At 46.8% G+C, this 12,381-nt stretch overlaps 1 protein-coding gene across 2 annotated transcripts; it reads left to right on the top strand.

Moving 5' to 3' along the window:
• Nucleotides 1–1,142: 1,142 nt before the first annotated feature.
• nme4 (NME/NM23 nucleoside diphosphate kinase 4) lies at nucleotides 1,143–10,223 on the top strand. Of its 2 annotated transcripts, none has more exons than XM_012970515.3 (5): nucleotides 1,143–1,318; nucleotides 6,225–6,355; nucleotides 6,998–7,099; nucleotides 8,858–8,970; nucleotides 9,068–10,223. In XM_012970515.3, exons 1-5 carry the CDS (start codon nucleotides 1,222–1,224, stop codon nucleotides 9,186–9,188), a joined length of 564 nt encoding a protein of 187 aa, XP_012825969.1. In that variant the 5' UTR covers nucleotides 1,143–1,221; the 3' UTR covers nucleotides 9,189–10,223. The 2 variants fall into 2 exon arrangements, with proteins under 2 accessions (XP_012825969.1, NP_001039239.1); NM_001045774.1 differs by having other exon boundaries at nucleotides 1,207–1,318; nucleotides 6,228–6,355; nucleotides 9,068–9,566.
• The last annotated feature ends 2,158 nt before the right edge of the window (nucleotides 10,224–12,381 follow it).

The raw sequence follows: 12,381 nt of genomic DNA on the forward strand, positions 1-12,381 counted from the left end.
TCTCCCCGAATTGCCATCACCTGCCATCCCACCGGCGAAAATGTAAGTCGGCGGCGCGATTCCAGCAAGTCGTCGAAGTTGCCTCGCGAGGCTTTTTCGGCGATTTGCCGAAATCGCACCGCCGCGTGTGCCATCCCACCGGCGACTTACATTTTCGCCGGTGGGATGGCCAGAGCCCTTAAACCACTGCCTGGTTGCTAGGGTAAATAAGAACGTAGTAATCAGATAGCTACTAAAATAATGGAGACTGATGGACAACAAGCTAATTAACTGAAAAAACACATACAAAATGAAGACCAATTGCAAACTCTCTCAAAATATTGATGTCTACATCATATTAAAAGTTAATTTAAACGTGAACTACCCCTTTAGGGCCGTGTTAGACAGGGGAATTAGTTGCCTGCGACAAATCTCCCTTGTCACGGGCGACTAATCTCCCTGAAATACCATCCCACCGACTAGAATGTAAATCGCCAGTGGGACGGCATACGTGGGGCTGCGATTTCCCCCGAAATCACATAAGTTTCCTCTCAAGGCAACTTCGGCGATTTCGGGGAAATCACAGCGCCGCGTATGCCGTCCCACTGGCGATTTACATTCTAGCCGGTGGGATGGTATTTCAGGGAGATTAGTCGCCCGCGACAAGGGAGATTTGTCGCAGGCAACTAATCTCCCAGCACTTAAAGGGAAACTTAACACAAAACCACTGTTTTGCATTAATAAAATAATTCCCCTGGCTTTAAAGAGAAGAGTAAATGTAATTACTATTAATAGCAGTATCTGCCCCTTTCTGTTTTCTCCGGTTCTCCTGCTAAGCAGCTGCTTTCTGCTAGGTTGTTTCATGAGTCTGAACCAGCAGTGCACACAGTATAAACAGCCAGACAGGTAAACAATGTGTCTGGGAAATGCGCCATTTTCTTTCCTTAGGCAGAGCTTTGGGGTGGTGTTCCCCTTTAACAAGAAGCAGAGGCCTTTTTGACCTAGAACTAAGACGTTTAGGACAGATAATAATAATAAGAAAACGCTGTAGGTACCGCAGGCTCAGGGCACCATGGCAACCCGGCCAAGCTGAGTCCCTAAGCGCAAACCACGTGGTGGGCGGGGCTCACAAAGTGTTGCAAAAGAATGTTAACTTGTGGGGCACGCCCCCTTCTCTAGGCTCCGCCCTCCGGCTTCGGCAAAGTTCTGCTGCCGGCTGGAGTAGGGATTTATTGTGCTACAATGAACTTCTTGCGGCGAGGCGTCCTAAGGGGAATCGCCATCAGATCCGCGGCTTCTGCTGTCCCGGCCCGGAGCGGCTGCCCGTTCTACAGTAGCGGTGAGTGGGAATCAGTCGGGCTTTGGGAAGGGGCTGCTGGGCTCGTCCGGCGGCGAAAGCCTCGGAGTTCTGGCCACAGCCGCGCACCGTTAGGCGCTGTCTTAATGCTGATTTGCGCGGCCCATTGTCATATCATTAGGGCCCCATCCATAAGGGTTCCCTCCCCTGCTGCCCATATTGTCTCTGCTTGTTCCCTCAGCAGCCTCTGTCCCTGCTCATGGGGCACATGTGCTGTCCTACTAATTCCATTATCCACTTGTAGCTACTTTGTAATTGCACTGCAGTATGTATGGCTTTGGGCAATAGTATATAGCTCTATGGTGCCTATAACAGTGGGGATAATAGCCCCTGGGAAGGGACTGGGGCTGTGGGAAAGCAGGTATAGTAGGGAGAGATGGTGCCTATAGTAGCAGTGGGGGGATAATAGCCTCTGGGAAGGGACTGTGGCTGTGGGATAGCAGGTATAGTAGGGAGAGATGGTGCCTATAGTAGCAGTGGGGGGATAATAGCCTCTGGGAAGGGACTGTGGCTGTGGGATAGCAGGTATAGTAGGGAGAGATGGTGCCTATAGTAGCAGTGGGATAATAGCCTCTGGGAAGGGGCTGTGGGATAGCAGGTATAGTAGGGAGAGATGGTGCCTATAGTAGCAGTGGGATAATAGCCTCTGGGAAGGGACTGTGGCTGTGGGATAGCAGGTATAGTAGGGAGAGATGGTGCCTATAGTAGCAGTGGGGGGATAATAGCCTCTGGGAAGGGACTGGGGCTGTGGGATAGCAGGTATAGTAGGGAGAGATGATGCCTATAGTAGCAGTGGGGGGATAATAGCCTCTGGGAAGGGACTGGGGCTGTGGGATAGCAGGTATAGTAGGGAGAGATGGTGCCTATAGTAGCAGTGGGGATAATAGCCTCTGGGAAGGGACTGGGGCTGTGGGATAGCAGGTATAGTAGGGAGAGATGGTGCCTATAGTAGCAGTGGGATAATAGCCTCTGGGAAGGGACTGTGGCTGTGGGATAGCAGGTATAGTAGGGAGAGATGGTGCCTATAGTAGCAGTGGGGGGATAATAGCCTCTGGGAAGGGACTGGGGCTGTGGGATAACAGGTATAGTAGGGAGAGATGGTGCCTATAGTAGCAGTGGGGGAAAATAGCCTCTGGGAAGGGACTGTGGCTGTGGGATAGCAGGTATAGTAGGGAGAGATGGTGCCTATAGTAGCAGTGGGGGGATAATAGCCTCTGGGAAGGGACTGGGGCTGTGGGATAGCAGGTATAGTAGGGAGATATGGTGCCTATAGTAGCAGTGGGGGGATAATAGCCTCTGGGAAGGGACTGTGGCTGTGGGATAGCAGGTATAGTAGGGAGAGATGGTGCCTATAGTAGCAGTGGGGGGATAATAGCCTCTGGGAAGGGACTGTGGCTGTGGGATAGCAGGTATAGTAGGGAGAGATGGTACCTATTGTAGCAGTGGGGGGATAATAGCCTCTGGGAAGGGACTGTGGCTGTGGGATAGCAGGTATAGTAGGGAAAGATGGTGCATATAGCCGCAGTGGGGGGATAATAGCCTCTGGGAAGGGACTGGGGCTGTGGGATAGCAGGTATAGTAGGGAAAGATGGTGCATATAGCCGCAGTGGGGGGATAATAGCCTCTGGGAAGGGACTGGGGCTGTGGGATAGCAGGTATAGTAGGGAGAGATGGTGCCTATAGTAGCAGTGGGATAATAGCCTCTGGGAAGGGACTGTGGCTGTGGGATAGCAGGTATAGTAGGGAGAGATGGTGCCTATAGTAGCAGTGGGGGGATAATAGCCTCTGGGAAGGGACTGGGGCTGTGGGATAGCAGGTATAGTAGGGAGAGATGGTGCCTATATTAGCAGTGGGGGGATAATAGCCTCTGGGAAGGGACTGTGGCTGTGGGATAGCAGGTATAGTAGGGAGAGATGGTGCCTATAGTAGCAGTGGGGGGATAATAGCCTCCGGGAAGGGACTGTGGCTGTGGGATAGCAGGTATAGTAGGGAGAGATGGTACCTATTGTAGCAGTGGGGGGATAATAGCCTCTGGGAAGGGACTGTGGCTGTGGGATAGCAGGTATAGTAGGGAAAGATGGTGCATATAGCCGCAGTGGGGGGATAATAGCCTCTGGGAAGGGACTGGGGCTGTGGGATAGCAGGTATAGTAGGGAAAGATGGTGCATATAGCCGCAGTGGGGGGATAATAGCCTCTGGGAAGGGACTGGGGCTGTGGGATAGCAGGTATAGCAGGGAGAGATGGTGCCTATAGTAGCAGTGGGGGGATAATAGCCTTTGAAGAGAGACTGTTGCAGTGGAACACACTGAACATTCCCATTTTGCCCTGGCTCCCTCTGCCACCCAAGGTAGTGTGCAAGGGCTGCTGGGGTTTATGCAGAGCGATGCACTTGCCCCTGGGTTGCTGGCAGTGCTATCTTGAGAAACACTATGTAGCAGTTGTAGCTATTACCCCTCTGTGTATCAGGCATATAATCCAGACACAATGCTCGCCATTCATCTGAACATCCCTGAGGCCCTTTAATAATATTGCAGCTAATTGGGAGCAGCTGATCGGGCACAGGTTCTCAATTAGATTGAATGAATGAATGAATGAAGTTCACGTGTGCTTACTAGTGAAAGCCATTCCCCGTGCGAGTGTGGCTACTACTTCTTTCTCACTTTACAGTGTCATCCTAATTCTCACCAGCAGAGCTTACAGTCCATCTCTCTGTTACACTGTCTCTATATAGAGGCGGTACAAGTCATGTGCGTGGTTGTGTTCATGTGGATTTGGATAGCAGTGTGCAGAGCTGTGTCAGAGGCAGCGTGCATGAGCCTCTATATATTTATATATGTGGCAGTGAGGAAATCTCAGGCTCCTCCCCTTAGAGGTCTGTTTCTCGGAACTCACAGGGCGGCTTCTGTGTGATGAATGAACATCGCTGCCTACAGTCTCCTCTTGTGACCAGGGTGGCCTCCCTGCTAAAGCCTCTCATGTGGCTGAGAAATGCACTTGGTTTTTTGCCACTGGGCTGCTACACTGCTAACCAATCGCTCCAGGCACAACCCTATTCACTCTTTATTGTGACATTCAAACAGACATTTTGTTGCTGGCATCAGTGATCCTAGTAACCCATGTACTTTGCAAGCCATGACTGGGACCTGCAATAATCATCCAAAAAATTTACTCAGACATTCTGCAGTTGATCCATAGTTTGTAAATTCTTTGTCACGTCACACCAATGGTGATCTAGCCCTTTTAGCCAAGGTCTCCATAACTCAGAGCCTAGTCATTAAAGCCACAAAACCACTCCTTTCCTTATGTCCAGAATAGCTGATAACTTAGCTATCCTCTGCAGTAGTGGAGTTTTGTCAGCTCCTGGCTGTTGGAGGATGCTGGGAGTTGTAGTTAACAACAGTGGAATACTGAAGTCTCTGTTGTAATGTATCAGATTTCTCACAAACAAGTTCCTACGTGCCATACTGTTTGCCTTTCTGGCCTGCCAGAGGAGGGTATGTATTCGGGCATGCCATTGCTGCCTTCCCATTGTCCCTTGCACAGACCAAGTCAGACGGCTGAAAAGCTCCTGTCATCACCACAGGCAATGTGACATTGGCCTAAGGAACTGCCCTGTATAGTAACGTATGAGGTGTGTGTTATCTTTCGAGCCAGATGTTGAACTACAACAGTATCTGTGTAGGTACACACACACACACTTTTGTTTTGTGTCACTCCTGAGTGGATACCTAATCCTAGTGATTCACAGGTCAGAAGGTTTCCATTCCTTTCCTACCCCTATTCAACTTTGGCCCAACCTGGCCTAGGGCTGAGAAAGGAATTTGAAGGCCTAAGCCACCCCCTCAGGTTACATTTAAGGGGTCAGGCACAAGGGGAACAGCTCCCCACGAGACAGCCCACGCATTGCTACCCAATACATATTAATAACTGCCCCAAAAGCTTGCAGTTCACCTTAGAGACTTTCTAGTTTGCTGCACAGCTGAGGTAAATCTTAGGCAAACATCGCCACAAGCGGCCAAGCCTCCCATAAACTTTTATGTAAACTGGCAGTCGCCACTGGTGCTGGCAGTTCAGTTCACACTGGGCAAAATTTCACCTGGGCAGCAACCAATCAGATGTTTGATTTCATGACTGAAAAATGCTAATCCCTGATTGTTTGTCATTGGTTACTAGCTGCCCAGTGGCACGTTTGTCAGGGTCACAGTGGGAGGAGGCATTGGCAGTTTCAGGTGTTTTCGCCAGCAGATAATACATTTGGTATGAAATTAGCCTTAAGTCTAATTAAATCAGAATAAGTGCAAGGCCGGCACACTCTGCCCATTTTCAAGGCTGAAGTAATGAGGCAATGTGTGGTATATTGTACGGTGGCACAAGTCATGTGACCAGTCCCAGAAACCATAAGGAATGGAGAGGAACAAAAGCTGTCACCGCTCTGGGTCTTGCCATAAGCTCAGATCTCTGAGAAATGGCCTGAGCGAGGGAACCCCCCTTTTCTTTTTCCTGTACATGCACTAATTGAAGAGGGTAAATGGAATGGCGGTCCGGTGCCTACTGCAGCATCAGACCTAAATGTGGCCTAAATGTGTACACATCAAACAGAATGCCAATACCAGTAAATAAAGAAGGTAGAAAGGGGCCTCCTCATTAGGATTTAAAATCTGAAACCAAACTAAACCTGTAAACTGAGGCACACTGTCCTGCCCTCTTGCATGGCTGGCATTCTGCCTTATTCTGGCCTACTTGCATGCTGGCACCGTGCCCTGGTTTCCTTCCTGCCGTTGGAATGTTGGCCCTCTTCTCAGGGACTATAATACAGATGCAGTAGCCAGTGGTTAGGAGGCCTTCAGCATTTACTCCATCAATGCTCAGTTTCTAATTATATCCCAGCAGTGGCGGGGGTGTGTGAGCGCACACTCATTGCCGTAAAGCCGGATGGGGTCCAACGAAAACTGGTCGGCGAAATCATCAAGCGATTCGAGCAGCGTGGCTTTACACTAGTGGGACTGAAATTGTTGCAGGTAAATATATTTTATTATGGAGGTAAAGTCACCAAGACAAATTGGGGCATATGTGCTATAGCCCTTGAGAATTTTGGCATTCAAGCAAATTACTTTCATTTCTGTCTTCAAATGGCCATTCTGCCTCCACTGGTCACAGCATCTTCCATAGAAACAAATAGCCCCAGGTGTGATGCACTGTGGGTAGCCTTCATGCTCCCCTCTGTATAAGAGGCTAATATGTAGGCTTCCCATATGTATGGATGAACACAGGATTTCACTGCACAAATCAGATTTTGGGTGGAGTTCCCCTTTACAGGGCCACTGCACTCCTATTTTCCCAGCAAAGTTGTGTTTACCTCAGGTGAATACTTGTGCAGGCACATATGTATGGTATCTGTTACTACAGGTTGTTAACAAACCCAGGGAGTTGTCCCTACCTTGAGAAGTGCCATTTACAACACTGTCTGCATAACCACGCCCCTGAAATTTTAGGCCACACCCATAAAATAAGTATCCTTTCAGCTTTTAATATTTCTCTTGGATAAACCACTTATGGAAAATGCTATATTTTATATATATTTTTTAATACTTCAGTACACTTACATTATGCTGGGTTGCAGACTTCCCATCAGGCTTTGCCTTTGTATCTTTCCATTTTAGGCCTCAGAGGGAATTCTAGCAGAACATTACCATGACCTACGCAGAAAGCCTTTCTATCCTGCTCTTCTCCGATACATGGCCTCTGGGCCCGTGGTAGCCATGGTAAGAACATACACTAGCCCTTAAACATAGTTTTAGTATGCAGTAGATAATCTTCGGTAAGTATTTGATCTGTCTCCCAATTTCATTCTGATGATTAAAGGCCAATTTCAGCCTGATGATTAAAGGATAAGCAAACATAAATGCATTGGGGCCAGTGAGCAAAAGCGGTAAAGGGAAATTAAACTCTTAAAATGAATATGACTAAAAATGCCATATACTTTATACAGAACTTATTGCACCAGCCTAAAGGCTCAGCATCTCTATAGTAGTAATAATCCAAGCTTTCAGAGTTGTCACAGGAGCTCCCCCATCTTGGAATTTGTTAGAAAAGTCAGTGACAATGCACATGCTCAGTGTGCTGCTGTTGAGAAGCTAAGCTTAGGGGTCGTTGCATACTACCAGGCAAAAAATGAGGTTTGCCTGTTACAGAACTGATGCTACAGGGCTGATTATTATTGACTATGATGGTTTCAGAGCTGTCATGTAATGTTAATTTGAATGAATTACTAACCAGCCTATAGTGGGACATTTATATTCTATATACAGTATATTGTGCTCAGGTAACTGACTACTGGTGGCATCTTTGAAAGAAGACATTTCTGCCTTACTACTTTGGGTAGGCTTTAGTTCTCCTTTAATGTCGCACAATGGCATCTCTTACGTGTTATTCTCTCAGCAAGGATAACTCTTGCCTCAAGAAGCTTCTAGTTGTGATTTGGCAATACAAATCTCTGAGTTCATGGCTGGATAAAGCAGTGTACAGACAGAAGATGCCCAAATGACGAAAACAAATCCAACAGATGATGAATGGTACAAATAGGGGTGTGGCCATGGCAAGGGGATGAGGACAACAGCAAGATTTGTAATGTTGCAACCTGTCCTCTTCCTGCTACAGGACACCTCAGCCATTTCCAGTTTCATCCTGTGCGAAGTCAATGTTCTTGATTCATTATGCCCCCAGGCAATATTACGCTCGTTAGAATGAATAACAAAATTAAAAAGTTGAACTTCTCCTTTAGTGCGTGTGAAAGAAATCAAAGTGCGAGGAATAGTTTTGTCACCACAATAAATATTGTTTGATCCTGAAGTGTAGGAAGAATTCCCTTATCAATTAGGGGGAAGAGTTAAAGAGTTCAAGTCCCTGTCTTTACAGTCCAAAATATGGTTGGTCCCAAACTTCATATTTATAATCATTCACCATCATGTAAAAGGCTTTTTATAGTAGATTTAGGGGTGTCCAGAAGAGCAGCTCCTCATGTGCCCCAAACTGACTCCAGCTGCAGGGCCCTCCTGAATACAGCCATATTGGGGCACATTCATGTCCCTTGGGTGTCTCTGCTCTGCCATTACAGTAGAAGAATCCGGATACTAGTGGATGGGCTCAGGTGGGGGAAACAGTTTGGGATCAATAGGGGATAGATTTGATGTTGGTCAGATACACATATCCTATAAAAACCCTAAAAATATTTGTGATTGGGTTTCCCCACCAAGCCCCATTCCATTGCCCCATGTGACAATGACCACTTCATCTCTGGACCTTCTGGCTTTTTATAATAGAATTATAAGGAAAGAGCTTGTGGCCAGCATGCAGTGGGGCAATGACTGCCGAGGCAAGGCTGAAACTGCATACTGAGGCCAGAAAAATAAACAAAACAGTAATCATCTTTCCTTATCTTTACTGTGGGAGCCCTATATTAGAGCAATTATTCTCCTGGGTAGGGCTGGCGGGGTGTGATCTTGCATTGCTCCTCCTTGCAGGTGTGGGAGGGACACAACGTGGTACGGACCTCTCGTGCAATGGTGGGAGATACAGACTCTTCCCAGGCCAAACCTGGCACTATCCGTGGGGACTTCAGTGTGCATATTAGCAGGTGGGTTCTCCTAAACTTCTATGTATGTCTCACACACACACACACACACACACACACACAATTGTGCCTCCCTCTGACTTTTCTCTCTGCCCCACAGGAACGTGATCCATGCCAGTGACTCGGTGGAAGTGGCCGAGCGAGAGATCAGCCTGTGGTTTCACAGCGGGGAGCTGATCAGCTGGGAGACCTCTGACCAAAGTCACTTGTACCAAGTTTGATGCTGCTCTGAGCCCCCCCCCCAGTCCAGGACACTGAGCCCCGCCATCCAGTGCGATGAATCCTGCTGGGGGGCCAAGCCCATTTGTAACTTCAATATAGGAAGGAGTGTTATTAACCTATACCTGAGTTTACTAATGAGTCCAGTACCAGTCTGGTGCCAAGATGCCACTCTCAGGATTACGTACAAGGACTTTAATAGTTTTATTACAATGCTACGATAGGTCACGTAAAGGAATCCCCTCCTGGCTGTTTCCCGTCCTATCCACCAGACGCTGGCTGGGCCCAGCAGACTTAATATTGTATTTCACAGATATCGTTTCTTTTTGAGCCAATGCCAGCTCTTCATTTAGGCATAATAAAGTGATATTTGTACTTAAGGCACCCCATGGATTGATATGAACACCCAGCCAACTGTGTGCAGAGGTTAGGGAACAACATCTCCAACATCTTATATTGATGGGAGTTTAATTCTGTATTACTGGTGCCTATATTTTGTTTTGTGACTTAAAGGGGTGGTTTGCCTTTTAAGTTAACTTTTATGCTATAGAATGTCCTATTCCTTGCAACTTTTTTTTTTAATTATTTGCCTTTACCTTCTGTCTCTTTCCAGCTTTCAAACGCGGGTCCCTGACCCTGGCAGCCAACAAACGTTTGCTCTATGAGGCTACAATTTTACTGTTATTATTGCTTTTTATTATTTATCATTGTGTTCAGCCCCTTTGCTATTCATATTACTCTATCATTCAAACCAATGCCTGGTTGCTAGAGTAAATAAGACACTAGCAACCAGATAGCTGCTGAACAAAAATCTAGATAATTGAAAAAACACAAAAAAGATCAAATCTGAAGACAAATTGTCTTAAATAATCAGTCTACATCATACTTAAAGTTAATATAAAGGTGAACCACCCCTAATAGATGTTTTAGAGGAGTATTAGACCTGTATAGCTGCCAGTGGGCTCTACAATTGTTGCTGGGCATTCATAGGATTTGCTGTTAACGTCAGTAACACACGGACTGTTCCTTCCTCTTTTCTTAATGTAAAAATAGCTGCGTACCAACGTCCTGTTTATATGATCAGCCCCAAGGACATTGCGTTGCTTTTTGTATCTTGACTCACATCCTTCCACGAGAGTATTCCCTGTTCTTTCTTGCTCCGGCCTTAGGTCTCCGTGTCCCTGGGTCTTGTGGGTCCTGTGGGTGGGTGGGAGAATAATATGACATGGATACAGTGAGATTCCGAAGGCTTTTCTACACAGCAAGTCCATGGGTCTCTTAGGCCAATGGTACACATAGCGATTTCAGGTGCTGAATGGCAATGTTAATCTGTGTCTGATGGTCTGATTTACTTCTGGTTTGGAACAACAACTTTTCCACATCTCTCCTAACCAGAGGAACATCAGACCCAGCCCTGTTTCTTTCTCCTGACAATTTCCTCGACTACAATGCTGTCAGAAACAGACCAGCAGGTGGCACTGTTGTAGCAAAATTTGTTCAAATTAACTGTATACATTACTCTTAATATCTGGGAAAAAAATTTAAATTGCCGAAGTACTTACAACTCTACTCTCAACATTTTTACATTCACTTATTTAAAAGGTTTACATAAGGACAAAATAAATGAATTTCTTGTGTCTAATTCTGCCCAGGGCTGCTGCTACGAGGCAGGAAAAGAGCCCAGAGCTATTATGGTAGTATCCGCTTAAATTAAAAAAAAAAAAAGGGGGTGGTGGGGCTCATATATTCCCCAGGAAATGTCAGTGAGACTGCTTGTACAATCCTCCCCACTGAATGCTGGAGGAATCGCTTAGCCTGAAGTTCCTGGTAAAGGCCAAAGTTATGTGATGGACGTAATAATGATACCTGGGGGTCTGTGTCCACAGCCAGGACAAGTCACACCGATCGGAATGCGAAATGATCCTTGAAATGCACCGGCTGAAATAACTGACTGAGGCCCCTCTGACCAAGTTGGTAGCTTATTGAGCGTGAATGGTTCAGATATCTGTTGGGCAGGTTAGAATAAGGCCAGGAGTGACATTAACAGACCAAAAGGAGCATCATCCGAGGGCAGCGGTAGATGGCAAGTAGGCCTGGACTGGCAGTCACTAGATTATAGCAAATGCCAGAGGGCTGCTTAAAGATGCCATAGACACTGCTGAATCAGTGAAGCCCTGAATTTCCCAGGTCTCCCTGATTTTTCAAACAATCTTCATGGTGAGGACTCTGCTTTGGGGCAAGGAGTGACGTGCACTTTTGCACTGTTGGTATCAGGTCTGGACTTCTAGTCTGTAGATTTTGGCATATTCCACAAGGGCTGCTGTAAGATGCCATAGACACAGTGTCAGACTGAGATGGCAGGGGCCCACCAGGAAACCCTGGGCAATGGGCCCGCTCTCAAAACTTGAATTCCTCCCCGAACTCAAACTCTTTATTATCCTAGCCTCTTTTCTCTACATACTATACTCTATTCTTCCATCTACCAAGCTTCCATGTTCCCATACAGAATTAGGGAATGACTACAAAATAGGGCAAATAGTTAGAAGCAAAAGGGCCCACTAACACCTGGGCCCACCGGGAGTTTTCCAAGTATTCTGGTGGGCCAGACCAACACTGCAAAGACAGTCACTATTTATTGGGCTAGTGGGGGGGCTGTTTGGGCCACTGTATACTTAAAATGCCAGGGTCTATTTTAAATCCCAGTCCATACTAACCTGGTAGAAGCGCTAAGCAAAGGACACTCAGTTCCCCTTTAAAATGCCAGCCTCTTGCACTTGTGCTTTAGTATAGGAACCCAAGGCCTCAGAGAGACTTGACCAGCACTACCCCCTTTAGAACTGTCCACACTAAATTTCTAACATTATATAACTTTTAGTAACCTTTTATATGAAGCGACTGGGGGTTTTTACTATTACAAGCTGGCATTCATAACTATATCTGGTTGCTATGGATAGCATGGCCCCAACAAACATACACTAGTCTGTACCCTAGGGCTGCAATGCAGAGCTATGAATCTTTAATCAGTTGCCCAGCAGAGTTCAGTGAGAGGCCCTTGCACAGAGTTGCTCAGGCGAATCCTCAGTTACAAATGGCTATGAGAGGACAAGGGGCTGCTGCATGTGGAGTACAGAGGAAACCTATATCACTCCCCGTACAGCCATAACAGTCTGCAAACGCGTTTAAAAGCGATTCGCG

Source organism: Xenopus tropicalis, chromosome 9 (assembly GCF_000004195.4).
Source record: "Xenopus tropicalis strain Nigerian chromosome 9, UCB_Xtro_10.0, whole genome shotgun sequence".
In the NCBI taxonomy this organism is placed as follows: domain Eukaryota; kingdom Metazoa; phylum Chordata; class Amphibia; order Anura; family Pipidae; genus Xenopus; species Xenopus tropicalis.

Bases quoted from the DNA above. Each gene is read 5' to 3' on its own strand.
- nme4 (XM_012970515.3), top strand. From the start codon at position 1,222: ATGAACTTCTTGCGGCGAGGCGTCCTAAGGGGAATCGCCATCAGATCC. The intron at 1,319-6,224 runs GTGAGTGGGAAT...ATTATATCCCAG, and splicing joins CTGCCCGTTCTACAGTAGCG to CAGTGGCGGGGGTGTGTGAG. The intron at 7,100-8,857 runs GTAAGAACATAC...TCCTCCTTGCAG, and splicing joins CTGGGCCCGTGGTAGCCATG to GTGTGGGAGGGACACAACGT.